This window comes from Thalassophryne amazonica, chromosome 16 (genome assembly GCF_902500255.1).
Source record: "Thalassophryne amazonica chromosome 16, fThaAma1.1, whole genome shotgun sequence".
In the NCBI taxonomy this organism is placed as follows: domain Eukaryota; kingdom Metazoa; phylum Chordata; class Actinopteri; order Batrachoidiformes; family Batrachoididae; genus Thalassophryne; species Thalassophryne amazonica.
Genome location: NC_047118.1, coordinates 79,071,510 through 79,088,730, shown reverse-complemented (window position 1 = coordinate 79,088,730; position 17,221 = coordinate 79,071,510). Strand labels below are relative to the sequence as shown.

The 17,221-nt window shown below is 42.6% G+C and overlaps 1 protein-coding gene across 1 annotated transcript in view; it reads right to left on the bottom strand.

Annotated features, from left to right (window-relative positions):
- Positions 1–17,221, bottom strand: part of LOC117527899 (integrin alpha-3-like) — a 132,794-nt gene that overhangs the window by 93,300 nt on the left and 22,273 nt on the right. The window contains exons 8-13 of the mRNA XM_034190404.1: positions 15,026–15,179; positions 12,803–12,993; positions 12,640–12,728; positions 2,907–3,040; positions 2,733–2,810; positions 2,591–2,658 (exon numbers count right to left, since the gene is read on the bottom strand). Coding sequence (XP_034046295.1) covers positions 2,591–2,658; positions 2,733–2,810; positions 2,907–3,040; positions 12,640–12,728; positions 12,803–12,993; positions 15,026–15,179 — 714 coding nt within the window. The remainder of the gene's footprint in view (positions 1–2,590; positions 2,659–2,732; positions 2,811–2,906; positions 3,041–12,639; positions 12,729–12,802; positions 12,994–15,025; positions 15,180–17,221) is intronic.

Below are 17,221 nucleotides of genomic sequence, written 5' to 3'. Positions count from 1 at the left end.
ACCCCAACGGTCAAAACGACCCCCTATGAGCAAGCACTTGGCAACAGTGGGAAGGAAAAACTCCCTTTTAACAGGAAGAAACCTCCAGCAGAACCAGGCTCAGGGAGGGGCAGTCTTCTGCTGAGACTGGTTGGGGCTGAGGGAAAAAAACATGCCGTGAAGGGGGGCAGAGATCGATCACTAATGATTAAATGCAGAGTGATGCATACGGAGCAAAAAGAGAAAGAAACAGTGCATCATGGGAACCCCCCCACAATCTACGTCTAAAGCAGCATAACCAAGGGATGGTCCAGGGTCACCCGATCCAGCCCTAACTATAAGCCTTAGCGAAAAGGAAAGTTTTAAGCCTAATCTTAAAAGTAGAGAGGGTATCTGTCTCCCTGATCTGAATTGGGAGCTGGTTCCACAGGAGAGGAGCCTGAAAGCTGAAGGCTCTGCCTCCCATTCTACTCTTACAAACCCTAGGAACTACAAGTAAGCCCGCAGTCTGAGAGCGAAGCGCTCTAATGGGGTAATATGGTACTACGAGGTCCCTGAGATAAGATGGGACCTGATTATTCAAAACCTTATAAGTAAGAAGAAGAATTTTAAATTCTATTCTAGAATTAACAGGAAGCCAATGAAGAGAGGCCAACACGGGTGAGATATGCTCTCTCCTGCTAGTCCCCGTCAGTACTCTAGCTGCAGCATTCTGAACCAACTGAAGGCTTTTTAGGGAACTTTTAGGACAACCTGATAATAATGAATTACAATAGTCCAGCCTAGAGGAAATAAATGCATGAATTAGCTTTTCAGCATCACTCTGAGACAAGACCTTTCTGATTTTAGAGATATTGCGTAAATGCAAAAAGGCAGTCCTACATATTTGTTTAATATGCGCTTTGAATGACATATCCTGATCAAAAATGACTCCAAGATTTCTCACAGTATTACTAGAGATCAGGGAAATGCCATCCAGAGTAACGATCTGGTTAGACACCATGCTTCTAAGATTTGTGGGGCCAAGTACAATAACTTCAGTTTTATCTGAGTTTAAAAGCAGGAAATTAGAGGTCATCCATGTCTTTATGTCTGTAAGACAATCCTGCAGTTTAGCTAATTGGTGTGTATCCTCTGGCTTCATGGATAGATAAAGCTGGGTATCATCTGCGTAACAATGAAAATTTAAGCAATACCGTCTAATAATACTGCCTAAAGGAAGCATGTATAAAGTGAATAAAATTGGTCCTAGCACAGAACCTTGTGGAACTCCATAATTAACTTTAGTCTGTGAAGAAGATTCCCCATTTACATGAACAAACTGTAATCTATTAGACAAATATGATTCAAACCACCGCAGCGCAGTGCCTTTAATACCTATGACATGCTCTAATCTCTGTAATAAAATTTTATGGTCAACAGTATCAAAAGCAGCACTGAGGTCCAACAAAACAAGCACAGAGATAAGTCCACTGTCCGAAGCCATAAGAAGATCATTTGTAACCTTCACTAATGCTGTTTCTGTACTATGATGAATTCTAAAACCTGACTGAAACTCTTCAAATAGACCATTCCTCTGCAGGTGATCAGTTAACTGTTTTACAACTACCCTCTCAAGAATCTTTGAGAGAAAAGGAAGGTTGGAAATTGGCCTATAATTAGCTAAGATAGCTGGGTCAAGTGATGGCTTTTTAAGTAATGGTTTAATTACTGCCACCTTAAAGGCCTGTGGTACATAACCAACTAACAAAGATAGATTGATCATATTTAAGACTGAAGCATTAAATAATGGTAGGACTTCCTTGAGCAGCCTGGCAGGAATGGTCAACACGTTTTTCTTGCATGGCGTTTTTCACCGGAGTTTGAGTAATTTCAGGCGCTGAATCCAAATCTGATGTTAGTTTTTGCCAATTACATCGTGTTTTTGAGATATGAAAACAAATTTCTTGTATCAAGCATTGAAGCAAAAGCTGCAGTCTCACACAGCTCTTCGGCGCCATAAACGATATTACGGCACTTTGTTCACATTTCCCGAACCTGGTTTAAAAACTATGGTTTTGAAGCTGCTTTTGTGCACAATTAGTGGCGTCAAACCACCAAGTGAATGAGCAACGTTTGTGTAATCCATCAATACAAAACATGCAGATTGCAAAAAAACAACAAAAAAACAATGTGATGTAATAGAGGAAATCTGAGCTCAGATTGTGATTCTGCACCTCAAAATGACCCTAAATCAGTTCTCAAAGTCCACGCAAGAATTTATTTATTTTTTTGTTGACCAGTTATTTATTTAGCTTCTCAAGTTCTGCAGTCAGGGTCTCCATGGATTCCTCAAAAATCAGCATCATCCATGAAGTCAAGGTCAGTCAAACGTCCCCCACCAACAAAGAGACCAACGGTGTCCACAACCCGACCCAGCACCCAGAACAAAAAAAAGAAAAGGTCTTCCTCCAGCCTCTAAAGGGGACATTTTACAACACATGGTGTTTGTTGAACTGAAAACCCGCTGAGACGGTGAGGTTCATGAATTCAGGATCAGCAGCAGAATGTTCCACCAGAGCTTCTAGTTGCAGGTTGAGCTGTGTGCTAACGAGTTATGATCATTACTCACTGAGGTTGTGGTTGATGTCTGGTTCTCCTGTGCTGACGATGTAGGACACACACACCTCCACCTGCACACTGACACACACACACACACACACACAGTCACTTAGCTATTAGCTAACACAGTGAGGTCACTGTTTGAATCTCACCAGTCATTGCAGCCGTTTGGGTCGATAATTTCAGGAGAAACCTTCAGAGTTTGGTTCAGGTGGATGACAGGACGTGTTCTGGTGGGAAGAAAATGAATTACAGAAATAAAAAGATTGTCTAAGTTCCCATAAGCAAGGCAGTGACTGTAATTGCTTGTAGTTATGGTGTGCTACCTGAGAAGGGCAACAGTGTCGTCCAGAGAACCGACCAGCAGGTCTGGATATTTATTTCCATCAACATCCAAACCACCGGACAGCGAGTAACCAAACGTCCTGAAAGCTGAAGAGATACGGCTTCCTGCAATCACCTGAGACAACAAGAAAAAAAAATGTCTTCACAGGAAATGTACGGAAAGTTTTACCAAACCAGTGTTTCCCCAAAGGTCACTGAAGTACAGCACTCGAACAAAACTCAAAAAGCACTCGTCACGCAATCAAACGTCAACTTTCTACTGTTGATTTTATTTGATAATTTTCCATTTTCTCAGTTTGTTTTGTGCACGTCTGTCAGTGTGTATGTGCACAGCTCACCGGAACAAACGTGGTGAATGTTTAGAAGACAAACACACATTCTTCTAAATATTTAGAACAAAAACACAAAGTATCTGGATTGGGGCAAGTTGGCACATGAGATCGATAGACAGATTGGAGCTGTGTCTGAGGTCCCGCGGACGATGTACCAGATCATCATGGTGAAGAAAGGGCAGAGCCAGAAGGCTGGAATCTCGATTTACCACTCAATTACCACTCCCATCCTCGCCTATGGTCATGAGATTTAAGTAATGACCAAAAGAAAAAGGCTGTAGATATAAGCAACGGAGATGAGCTTCCTCCATCAGGTATCTGGGTTTACACTCAGGGTGAGAAACTCGAATATCTGGGAGGGACTCGGCATACAGCTGATGCTTTTTTGCATTTAAAGGAGCCATATGAGGTGATTCAAGCATCTGGTGAGGATGACACCTGGTACTTGGAAGATCTTCCCGGTACATCCAACTGGAAGGGGCCCCGTGGGAAGACCCAGGACATGCTGGAGGGATTATATTTATATTTCTCAACTTGCTTAGGAACATCTCAGAGTGTTGAGAGTGCTGCAACCCTCATGGATAACAGGTCAAGGGTCACAGATCACAGGTGTGGTTCACAGATCATGGGTCATAGCTTACAGGTATGGGCCATAGGTGATGAATCATAGATCACAGGGAGATCACAGGTAGGGTTCACAGGTCATGGATCATAGATCACAATTATGCTTTACAGGTCATGGGTCATAGATCACCGGTGTGGTTCACAGGTCATGAGTCATAGGTCACAGGTATGGTTCAAAGGTCATGAGTCATAGGTCACAGGTAGAGTTCACAGGTCATAGGCTTGCCTCTACTGGTGGTTGGCTCTCACTGCGGTATTGTATCACTTCCTGTTCCGGAGCACAGCGGTGTTTTTCTGTATCTGTTAGCTGTTTAATCTGCGCAGTTAGATTGATCTAGTTATCTAGATTACGATTTGTTTCCCAGTGTAATCTTTACGTGCCTTAACTAAAGCACTCCTTCTGCTGAATCACCTCTAAATTATTTACACATTATTCACTTTGCATGTTTTTAGGAATCCGCTAGCTTAGCGTAGCTACTAGCTCTTAGCCGATTTAGCATGGCGGCTTCTCCTGTCTCTCCCGCACTTTTCTGCTCTGGGTGTGAAATGTTTAGTTATTCCTCGGCCTCCTTTAGCAGTAACGGTACTTGTAATAAGTGTAGCTTATTCGTAGCTTTGGAGGCCAGGCTGGGCGAATTGGAGACTCGGCTCCGCACCGTGGAAAATTCTACAGCTAGCCAGGCCCCTGTAGTCGGTGCGGACCAAGGTAGCTTAGCCGCCGTTAGTTACCCCCTGGCAGATCACGAGCAGCCGAGAAAGCAGGCCGACTGGGTGACTGTGAGGAGGAAGCGTAGTCCTAAACAGAAGCCCCGTGTACACCGCCAACCCGTTCACATTTCTAACCGTTTTTCCCCACTCGACGACACACCCGCCGAGGATCAAACTCTGGTTATTGGCGACTCTGTTTTGCGAAATGTGAAGTTAGCGACACCAGCAACCATAGTCAATTGTCTTCCGGGGGCCAGAGCAGGCGACATTGAAGGAAATTTGAAACTGCTGGCTAAGGCTAAGCGTAAATTTGGTAAGATTGTAATTCACGTCGGCAGTAATGACACCCGGTTACGCCAATCGGAGGTCACTAAAATTAACATTGAATCGGTGTGTAACTTTGCAAAAACAATGTCGGACTCTGTAGTTTTCTCTGGGCCCCTCCCCAATCAGACCGGGAGTGACATGTTTAGCCGCATGTTCTCCTTGAATTGCTGGCTGTCTGAGTGGTGTCCAAAAAATGAGGTGGGCTTCATAGATAATTGGCAAAGCTTCTGGGGAAAACCTGGTCTTGTTAGGAGAGACGGCATCCATCCCACTTTGGATGGAGCAGCTCTCATTTCTAGAAATCTGGCCAATTTTCTTAAATCCTCCAAACCGTGACTATCCAGGGTTGGGACCAGGAAACAGAGTTGTAGTCTTACACACCTCTCTGCAGCTTCTCTCCCCCTGCCATCCCCTCATTACCCCATCCCCGTAGAGACGGTGCCTGCTCCCAGACTACCAATAACCAGCAAAAATCTATTTAAGCATAAAAATTCAAAAAGAAAAAATAATATAGCACCTTCAACTGCACCACAGACTAAAACAGTTAAATGTGGTCTATTAAACATTAGGTCTCTCTCTTCTAAGTCCCTGTTGGTAAATGATATAATAATTGATCAACATATTGACTTATTCTGCCTTACAGAAACCTGGTTACAGCAGGATGAATATGTTAGTTTAAATGAGTCAACACCCCCGAGTCACACTAACTGTCAGAATGCTCGTAGCACGGGCCGAGGCGGAGGATTAGCAGCAATCTTCCATTCCAGCTTATTAATTAATCAAAAACCCAGACAGAGCTTTAATTCATTTGAAAGCTTGACTCTTAGTCTTGTCCATCCAAATTGGAAGTCCCAAAAACCAGTTTTATTTGTTATTATCTATCGTCCACCTGGTCGTTACTGTGAGTTTCTCTGTGAATTTTCAGACCTTTTGTCTGACTTAGTGCTTAGCTCAGATAAGATAATTATAGTGGGCGATTTTAACATCCACACAGATGCTGAGAATGACAGCCTCAACACTGCATTTAATCTATTATTAGACTCTATTGGCTTTGCTCAAAAAGTAAATGAGTCCACCCACCACTTTAATCATATCTTAGATCTTGTTCTGACTTATGGTATGGAAATAGAAGACTTAACAGTATTCCCTGAAAACTCCCTTCTGTCTGATCATTTCTTAATAACATTTACATTTACTCTGATGGACTACCCAGCAGTGGGGAATAAGTTTCATTACACTAGAAGTCTTTCAGAAAGAGCTGTAACTAGGTTTAAGGATATGATTCCTTCTTTATGTTCTCTAATGCCATATACCAACACAGTGCAGAGTAGCTACCTAAACTCTGTAAGTGCGATAGAGTATCTCGTCAATAGTTTTACATCCTCATTGAAGACAACTTTGGATGCTGTAGCTCCTCTAAAAAAGAGAGCTTTAAATCAGAAGTGCCTGACTCCATGGTATAACTCACAAACTCGTAGCTTAAAGCAGATAACCCGTAAGTTGGAGAGGAAATGGCGTCTCACTAATTTAGAAGATCTTCACTTAGCCTGGAAAAAGAGTCTGTTGCTCTATAAAAAAGCCCTCCGTAAAGCTAGGACATCTTTCTACTCATCACTAATTGAAGAAAATAAGAACAACCCCAGGTTTCTTTTCAGCACTGTAGCCAGGCTGACAAAGAGTCAGAGCTCTATTGAGCTGAGTATTCCATTAACTTTAACTAGTAATGACTTCATGACTTTCTTTGCTAACAAAATTTTAACTATTAGAGAAAAAATTACTCATAACCATCCCAAAGACGTATCGTTATCTTTGGCTGCTTTCAGTGATGCCGGTATTTGGTTAGACTCTTTCTCTCCGATTGTTCTGTCTGAGTTATTTTCATTAGTTACTTCATCCAAACCATCAACATGTTTATTAGACCCCATTCCTACCAGGCTGCTCAAGGAAGCCCTACCATTATTTAATGCTTCGATCTTAAATATGATCAATCTATCTTTGTTAGTTGGCTATGTACCACAGGCTTTTAAGGTGGCAGTAATTAAACCATTACTTAAAAAGCCATCACTTGACCCAGCTATCTTAGCTAATTATAGGCCAATCTCCAACCTTCCTTTTCTCTCAAAAATTCTTGAAAGGGTAGTTGTAAAACAGCTAACTGATCATCTGCAGAGGAATGGTCTATTTGAAGAGTTTCAGTCAGGTTTTAGAATTCATCATAGTACAGAAACAGCATTAGTGAAGGTTACAAATGATCTTCTTATGGCCTCGGACAGTGGACTCATCTCTGTGCTTGTTCTGTTAGACCTCAGTGCTGCTTTTGATACTGTTGACCATAAAATTTTATTACAGAGATTAGAGCATGCCATAGGTATTAAAGGCACTGCGCTGCGGTGGTTTTAATCATATTTGTCTAATAGATTACAATTTGTTCATGTAAATGGGGAATCTTCTTCACAGACTAAAGTTAATTATGGAGTTCCACAAGGTTCTGTGCTAGGACCAATTTTATTCACTTTATACATGCTTGCCTTAGGCAGTATTATTAGACGGTATTGCTTAAATTTTCATTGTTACGCAGATGATACCCAGCTTTATCTATCCATGAAGCCAGAGGACACACACCAATTAGCTAAACTGCAGGATTGTCTTACAGACAAAGACATGGATGACCTCTAATTTCCTGCTTTTAAACTCAGATAAAACTGAAGTTATTGTACTTGGCCCCACAAATCTTAGAAACATGGTGTCTAACCAGATCCTTACTCTGGATGGCATTACCCTGACCTCTAGTAATACTGTGAGAAATCTTGGAGTCATTTTTGATCAGGATATGTCATTCAAAGCGCATATTAAACAAATATGTAGGACTGCTTTTTTGCATTTACGCAATATCTCTAAAATCAGAAAGGTCTTGTCTCAGAGTGATGCTGAAAAACTAATTCATGCATTTATTTCCTCTAGGCTGGACTATTGTAATTCATTATTATCAGGTTGTCCTAAAAGTTCCCTAAAAAGCCTTCAGTTAATTCAAAATGCTGCAGCTAGAGTACTGATGGGGACTAGAAGGAGAGAGCGTATCTCACCCATATTGGCCTCTCTTCATTGGCTTCCTGTTAATTCTAGAATAGAATTTAAAATTCTTCTTCTTACTTATAAGGTTTTGAATAATCAGGTCCCATCTTATCTTACTTAGGGACCTCGTAGTACCATATCACCCCAATAGAGCGCTTCGCTCTCAGACTGCAGGCTTACTTGTAGTTCTTAGGGTTTGTAAGAGTAGAATGGGAGGCAGAGCCTTCAGCTTTCAGGCTCCTCTCCTCTGGAACCAGCTCCCAATTCAGATCAGGGAGACAGACACCCTCTCTACTTTTAAGATTAGGCTTAAAACTTTCCTTTTTGCTAAAGCTTATAGTTAGGGCTGGATCAGGTGACCCTGAACCATCCCTTAGTTATGCTGCTATAGACGTAGACTGCTGGGGGGTTCCCATGATGCACTGTTTCTTTCTCTTTTTGCTCTGTATGCACCACTCTGCATTTAATCATTAGTGATCGATCTCTGCTCCCCTCCACAGCATGTCTTTTTCCTGGTTCTCTCCCTCAGCCCCAACCAGTCCCAGCAGAAGACTGCCCCTCCCTGAGCCTGGTTCTGCTGGAGGTTTCTTCCTGTTAAAAGGGAGTTTTTCCTTCCCACTGTCACCAAGTGCTTGCTCACAGGGGGTCGTTTTGACCGTTGGGGTTTTACATAATTATTGTATGGCCTTGCCTTACAATATAAAGCGCCTTGGGGCAACTGTTTGTTGTGATTTGGCGCTATATAAAAAAATTGATTGATTGATTGATTGATTGATAGATAATAGATCACACGTGGGGTTCACAGGTCATGGATCACAGATAGCGTTCACAGGTCACAGGTCTGGTTCACAGGTCATGGATCATAGATCACAGGTCTGGTTCACGTGTCATGGATCATAGATCACAGGTATGGTTCACAGCTAATAGATTACAGGTAGGTTTCACGTGTCATTGATCACCGATCACAGGTAGGGTTCACAGGTTGTGGATCATAGTTCACAGGTAGGGTTCACAGCTCATAGATCACAGGTATGGGTCACTGGTCATGGTTCATAGATCACAGGTAGATCATAGGTAGGGTTCACAGGTCATGGATCATAGGTCACAGATATGGTTCACATGTCATGGATCACCGATCATAGGTCTGGTTCACAGGTCATGGATCATAGATCACAGGTATGGTTCACAGCTAATAGATTACAGGTAGGGTTCACGTGTCATGGATCACCGATCACAGGTATGGCTTACAGGTCATGGGTCATAGGTCACAGGTAGAATTCATAGGTCATGGATCATAGATCACAGGTATGGTTCACAGCTCATAGATTATAGGTAGGGTTCACATGTCATGGATCACAGATCACCAGTATGGTTTACAGGTCATCAATCACAGGACACATGTATGGTTCACAGGTCGTGGGTCATAGATCAAAGGAAGGGTTCACAGCTCATGGATCTTAGATGACAGGTATGGTTCACATGTCATGAGTCATGGCTCACAGGTATGGGTCACAGGTCATGGTTCATAGGTCACAGGTAGATCACAGGTAGGGTTCACAAGTCGTGGATCATAGATCACAGGTAGGGTTCACAGGTCGTGGATCATAGATCACAGGTAGGGTTCACAGCTCATAGATCACAGATATGGGTCACTGGTCATGGTTCATAGATCACAGGTAGATCACAGGTAGGGTTCACAGGTCATGGATCATAGGTCACAGATATGGTTCACGGGTCACAGATCACAGGTATGGTTCACAGGTCATGGATCATAGATCACATGTGGGGTTCACATGTCATGGATCACAGGTAGCGTTCACAGGTCACGGGTTACAGGTCATGGATCATAGGTCACAGGTAGGTTTCACAGGTCATGGATCATAGATCACAGGTATGGTTCACAGCTAATAGATTACAGGTAGGGTTCACGTGTCATGAGTCATGGCTCACAGGTAATGGTTCATAGGTCACAGGTAGATCACAGGTAGGGTTCACAGGTCGTGTATCATAGATCACAGGTAGGGTTCACAGGTTGTGGATCATAGATCACAGGTATGGGTCACTGGTCATGGTTCATAGATCACAGGTAGGGTTCACAGGTCATGGATCACAGATCACACGTATGGGTCACAGGTCACAGGTATGGTTCCCAGGTCATGGTTCATAGATCACAGGTAGGGTTCACAGGTCATGGATCACAGATCACACGTATGGTTCCCAGGTCATGGATCATAGATCACAGGTAGGGTTCACAGGTCATAGGTCACAGATCACAGGTATGGGTCACAGGTATGTTTTCCAGCTCATGGATCATAGATCAAAGGTAGGGTTCACAGGTCATGGATCATAGATTATAGGTATGATTCACAGGTCATGGGTCAGAGATCACACATATGGTCACAGATCACGGGTCAGAGATCACACATATGGTCACAGATCACGGGTCACAGATCCCAGGTATAGTTCACAGGCAGGGTTCACAGGTCGTGGATCACAGATCACAAGTAGGGTTCACAGGTCGTGGATCACAGATCACAAGTAGGGTTCACAGGTCGTGGATCACAGATCACAAGTAGGGTTCACAGGTCGTGGATCACAGATCACAAGTAGGGTTCACAGGTCGTGGATCACAGATCACAAGTAGGGTTCACAGGTCGTGGATCACAGATCACAAGTAGGGTTCACAGGTCGTGGATCATAGATCACAAGTAGGGTTCACAGGTCGTGGATCATAGATCACAGGTAGGGTTTACAGTTTGTGGATCATAGATCATATGATCTATGATTCTGGTGTTTCAAAGCAGCTGAATGACAGCAGGGCAAACTGGACCCTTTGTGGTGTTTGACTGCCTTGACTGGGGTGACCACCTGCACTGGTGAAGCTGATCTACTGTTCTGGGCATAGTTTAACCACTCTGAGGAGAACCTGAGGGTCACACAATGGACAAACTATGACTCTTCTGCAGTGAGACGTGTTGAACCTCCAGTGGAACTTTAGAATTCCAGAACTGATTTGTGGGATTTGGGGTCATCTTGCAGGGATTTGGGTTGCATCAGGTTTGGGGTTAGAATTGAGAAATGTCAGAAGTTGTCGAAATGTGGTTAGATGTGGGAATGAACCAGTTGTCTGCCTAGGTAGTTGCCGTCCAGGACCCAAGGTGGTTCCATGGTGTTGTGGATGTGGCAAAGTGCAGCACCAGCACACGCTCCCAGACTTTACTTAGAACTGACATCAGCACAATCATGGACTCATTCGATTCAATTTATTTATGTATAGCCAAATCACACCAAGGTGCTTCATAAGGTAAAGTCTAACCCCCAAACCCTATGAGCAAGCACACTGGCAGCAGTGGTCAGGAAAAACTCCCTCTGGCACTTTTGATTGTAGGAGGAAACCTCAACCACACCAGACTCAGAGGAGAGACCAACTGCTCTGACCATTCTACAAACAACAATAACCCAATAAAACAAAGTACAACAAAGAAGTGTCAAGTATACAAAGACAGAGAAGATGCAGTAAAGTAAACAATTACTCATAAAGTATGGTTTTGTCAAAGTCTGAATATTTGTCTGGTTTTCTGTTATTTTCTTTGTTTTGTTACTTTTCTGTTTCACTGTGTTTTGTTTTTCTGTGTGTTCTTTCTCTTGCTAGGTTTTTCTGCTTGGGTCTGTCTGTCACTATCTCTCTTGTCTGTATCTTGGCGATGGGTGTTTCCCTTTCACTGGCCACACCCTTGTTCTGGTGCTTTCCATGCACACCTGTTCCTGATTTTCTATTTATCACCTGGGATTACATAAACTCACTGGGTGTGTTTGCTAGTCGCCAGTTTGTTGTGCCTTGTGCCTGCATTCTAGCTCTGTTCCTGTGTTCCTACTCCTGCCTGCAGTGGTGAGCACAGTTCCACTAATCCGCTAAAGAGAGAAGAGCTGGTTTCAGGAGAAACCGCTCTATCCTCTGCAGTCAGAGAAAACCTGGTCACAAGATAACTGCTCTTGACACCATACGAACTCAATGGCAATATCACCCAAGTCATCCAGATGCATACAGTTTTAACTTATGGTTAAAATTTTAACCAAACTAATTTCGGACATGTTATTTAAATTAATGTCACTTCTGACGTTTTGTTAAGTGAAAATATCAGCTATATGTTTTAGTTTGGGAAGGAAAGGTGATGTAACACAGTGGTAACCATACCACTGTCCCAGCTTTTTTGAAACATGTTGCAGGCTTCCATTTCAAAATGAGGAAATATTTGCACAAAAACAATAAAGTTTATCAGTTTGAACATTAAATATCTTGTCTTTGTGGTGTATTCAATTGAATATAGGTTGAAGAGGATTTGCAAATCATTGTATTCTGTTTTTATTTACATTTTACACAATGTCCCAACTTCACTGGAATTGGGGTTGTACATGTGGTTGAATTTACTTTAATTATTATGTAATTAAATCACTGACCTCTAAGATCATGTTTCAATATTAATAAGTGTGTTATTGGATCTGCTGTAAAATATTATCAGTGATCATGGGAGGGTAAGGAGGAACGTAAACATACAATGTCATGTCTTTAATTTATCATCACACTTCAGTTCCTAAAGTTATTATCTCAATCCTCCCGCACCACCACCCCAACAACACACACCCTACACACCTGACTAGGTGTTGTAGAAATCCCCTCGGCACTGCCGGTCCAAATCATCACAGTCCCTGTTCCGTGGAAAGGAGCACCCACAGCAAAATCTGGACCACAGAGACACAACATTTGTTCTTTTACCAAAATGTCTGAGTAAAACATCCCTAGTCTCTACTCTTACCCTGAAAACCATCTTGGTTGAGGTCTCCGGCATTGGCAACAGACATGCCGAATGCCGACCCGGCTGGTCCATGTAACACCATACTGGGACGAGACTCAAACCAACCACCCGCGTTCAAATACACATAGACGGCACCGCCTGCCTCCTGACCATGGAAGTAAAAAGGAGCACCCACCAGAAGATCATTCCATCTGCAGAGGAGGAAGAGGACATCTGTGACCGAATGAATGTAAACACAGTACATCTACCATTATAGAAAACTTTAACATTTTTGGCGACTTCGTCGTGAGGAATATTCACTCTATGGGTCACTGACATGATCAGACAGGTGCCGCAGACTGCAGACAGAAATTCAGAGGTGGTGAGTCTGGTCAGACATGATGTCTTTTGCCATGAATCTGAGGATTTTATTTCATTTGTAAGTAAATGTAAAGATACTGGAAGCCGTGTTTTTATATTTAGACCTAATCCCTCATTCAACAGGGGAACTGAACATTTTAGCCGTGTGGCTGAAATCTATCTCCATTCAGTCTGAAGCAGTTTTCCTTCATACATTTAATTTGTTGTTGGAATGTAATTTTTTATTTTTTATTTTTTTTAGTGGAGTTGCATCCATTCAAGCCCAGCATGCATCAACAGAAAACATGCTTCATGGATCCTAGTGCGACTTTAGGACAGACCAGAATTTATTTATTTTTTCTTGGTCAACCTGTGAACTTCTGGGTATCTGCATACAAGGTTTCACAACATTGAGTCATACCCCTAATCATATCACATCTGTTTAAAGATTTCCCAAAAAAGATATCTGTGAGGTGTTGGATCCATAGCGCCAGATGATATTGGCTTTATTAACTTTGAGAAACCAATCGAAAACCAAGATGTCGATTCATAAATATCAGACTGTTGTCAACAAAGTCATTGTTGTGAATGATCTTGTTTCAGAAGATTCTGTGCATATGATGGGTTTATGTACTAAATGGTCAATGGGCTGCATTTATATAGCACTTTTCCATCTGCATCAGACACTCAAAGACACTCCTCAGTTCCCAAAGGATTTGCAAATCATTGTACTCTGTTTTTTATTTACATTTTACACAATGTCCCAACTTCATTGGAATTGGGGTTTTCACTGAAGCCCGATGATTTGCCCACCAGGTTTCTCTAGTCTCCATGTAGTTTGAGTAAGACCTGCATAGCATTGTTAATTTATAAATCTGACGCCAGACTGGGATCTCCAATGGGTTATAAAGGTAGCTGATTCAAGTTTTAGGTTCTATTAATTTGTAGAATAGTGCAGTACTCCACATACTGAACCATCATTGTTTTGGTTTGTTGGGTTTTGCAGACCCCCTGAGCTACACGTGCAGATCCAGGATGAATGTAGTTAATTTCTCTCAGACTTGTTTATACATACTGATGAGACTGTTTTTATCATATATACAGTACTAATAAGCCACCTGAACCTTTATGTAGGGCCTTTTTGGCATCATTGGACATCTTTGGGTTTCATCAGTTTGTGCATGAACCTACTCATAACAATGAAAACACTGTGTCCAAAATTTGTCTCATGTTTTTGATGAGGTTATGAGAGCAAATTGGGAAAAGAATGATTAAATGGTTATTTCAAACATAATTTATTGGACCCGTTGCTTTGAAGGAACAACCCAGTCTCACGGCAAGTCGTGATTCAGCAGCACGAAATATACATTAATCTTTGGTTCATGATATTGTGACGAAAAGCGCCTCATTTTCGTCATGGCAGCACGAATTAATTCTAATTCATTCCGTGATGGCTGCACGAAATTAAAAGTGAAGCGGAGGGTTCGGGGGTGGTTATGGTTAGGGTGGGGGGCAGGAGTAGGGTTAGGTTATGGTTAAGGTTAGGGTTGGGGGTAGGAGTAGGGTTATTAATAGTGAGTTTAAAAAAAACCCTGTCAAGAAAATTTGACTCATTTCGTCACAGGAGCACGAAAAAAAAAAAAAAAGTGAAACTGGGCTGGAAGGAACGGAAGGCTTGGTCAGCAGTCCTTTGCCTTCCCCTAGTCAGGATGGAGCTGTGGACAGTCTAGTTGGTGAATTTAGTTCAGCATTGAGTCATCTGTTGGACATGGCTGTACAAAACTAAATGATGCCGCCTGCAAAAAAGGTTTGCAGGTCACTGAGACGTATCGTCTAAAACATCTTGGTGCTCTGAATGGCCATGAAACGTGATGGCTGCTGTACCTATTGTTGTTGAGGTCAATTGCTGCTATGGCGTTGCCGAAGTATGAGCCCATCTGCTGGCCACGCAGTGTCTGTTGGACCACCAACATGTTGGAGCGCTTCAATGCCAAAAGCACTGAACCGCGACCATCCTCCTTGGTGTCCTTAGGAGCTCCTGTAAATCAGTCACTCAATATAGCTGCCCTTGTACACAGATGTACATGTACTGTATTTATACTTGATATACAAAACCGAAACAATTCACAACATATAAAACCATGAACATAGCAAAAAAGAACATTGTTTTTCCAAGTCAAATTGGTAGAACAGCAAAAATTTCATTAGTTAGTGGAAGCTAGGCTCAGAAAAGCGGTGAAGATCTGCTAGCAGTGATATGGTTTCACACCAAGAAAGAGCACTACAGATGCATTATTTGCCTTGAGAGTGTTGATGGATAAGTATAGAGAAGCCCAGAAAGAGATACCTTGTGTTTGTACTATGGCAGTCGTTTTCAATCTGGTCCTCAAGGACACATTTTCCATCTCTCCCTGCTCTGCCACAAGCTGATTAGCTCATTCAATTCATGTGCAGCCAATCAAGTACTAACAGACACCAAAGGGAGAGATGGAAAATGTATAGGTTAGGTGGTACTTGAGGACCAATTTGAAAACCAATGGACTATGATGTTTGCAGATGTCATTGTGATCTCTAGTGAGAATAGAGAGCAGGTTGAGACTAGCCTGGAGAGGTGGAGATATGCTGTGATATGTTGTGTGTGTATGTGTGTGTATTTGTGTCTGTGTCTATGTATAAACTTGGGCAGGGGTCCTCAACTCCAGCCCTCGAGGGCGTCCTGCAACTTTTAGATGTGTCCCTGGTCCAACACACCTGAATCAAATGGCTGAATTACCTCCTCAGTCTGCAGTCAGGTTCTCCAGAAGGTCTCCAGAGTGCTGCTATTGACCTCATTAATTGACTCAGTGACATCAAAAAAGTGCAGGACACCGGCACTTGAGGACTGGAGTTGAAGAGCCCTGAACTAGGGGGATCACACTGGAATAGTGTGGTTACAAGAAGTAGAGGTGTTGAGCTTAAATTCTTGGGGTCAACTATCCTAAGTAATGGAAAGTGTGGCAGAGGGGTGAAGAAGAGAGTGCAGATAAGATGGAGTGGGTGGAGAAAGATGGCAGGAGTGATGTGTGACAGAAGGATATCTGCAAGAGTGAAAATGACAAGACTGTATTGAAACCAGTTATGTTGTATGGCTTAGAGGTGGTGGTGCTAAGGGACCTATCTCACTGGGCTGCAACAGTTTACATAAAGCAATTGCAAGGGAAATTGCTCGATTTTGCACAGCATTCACTGGGTAGCACCCTTCCCTTGTTTGGCTTGCAGGGCTTCACACAGTGTGGCACACCGTGTGTGGATTTTGAACATTTCAAAGTTGGTGAGACCACAAGGGTCCTTGCCACACAGTCCCACACACTCCCAGAGCCATTACAGGCATCAGGAAGCCAACTGAATGTAGTCTCTGCAACTCATAATGTGCACGAAATGTGAGAGAACTTTGTGAGGGGTTGACAATGAAAGAAAGTACATTGTGAGTGACTGGAGACAAAAATGAGGATCTGACATTTCCCGTGCAAGACATCCAAGAGTTTCCCTGGGAACACTCCAAAATAACGGAGATGATCGGAGAGAGAGAGAGCAGTTCTGGAAGCGGCTGAAGAAGTCCAGTAGCCGCGGCTCATGGTCAGTGAGCTGGACACACCTGTCCATGCAAACTGGGATTAAACAAGCGCCTTGGAGCGACTGTTTGTTGTGATTTGGCGCTATATAAATAAAACTGATTTGATTTGATCTTTAATTTTTATTTACAAGAACACAGAAGGAGTCCATGCACAGAGCACAACGGTGGAAGAGTACTGATCATACTCAAGAACAGAGGAGGACATCTGCCCACAGGAACGTCTCAAGCAATCAGAGCATGACGGTGTGAGCCAAGAGCACTTTAATGGCATGGAGCACTGGACATTACATATTTCATCCTGCAGGAAATCATTCGACAAGTGGGTGAGTGCCCTGTTCACAGTTTTCTTCCTTTTGTATTTTTATGTATTTATTATCTTATTATTTATTTTATTTTATTGTTATTTAGAGGGCTGTTCTTTACTAGTTAGAGTCGGGGAAATTTTCACAGCTTCTATTTACATGGAC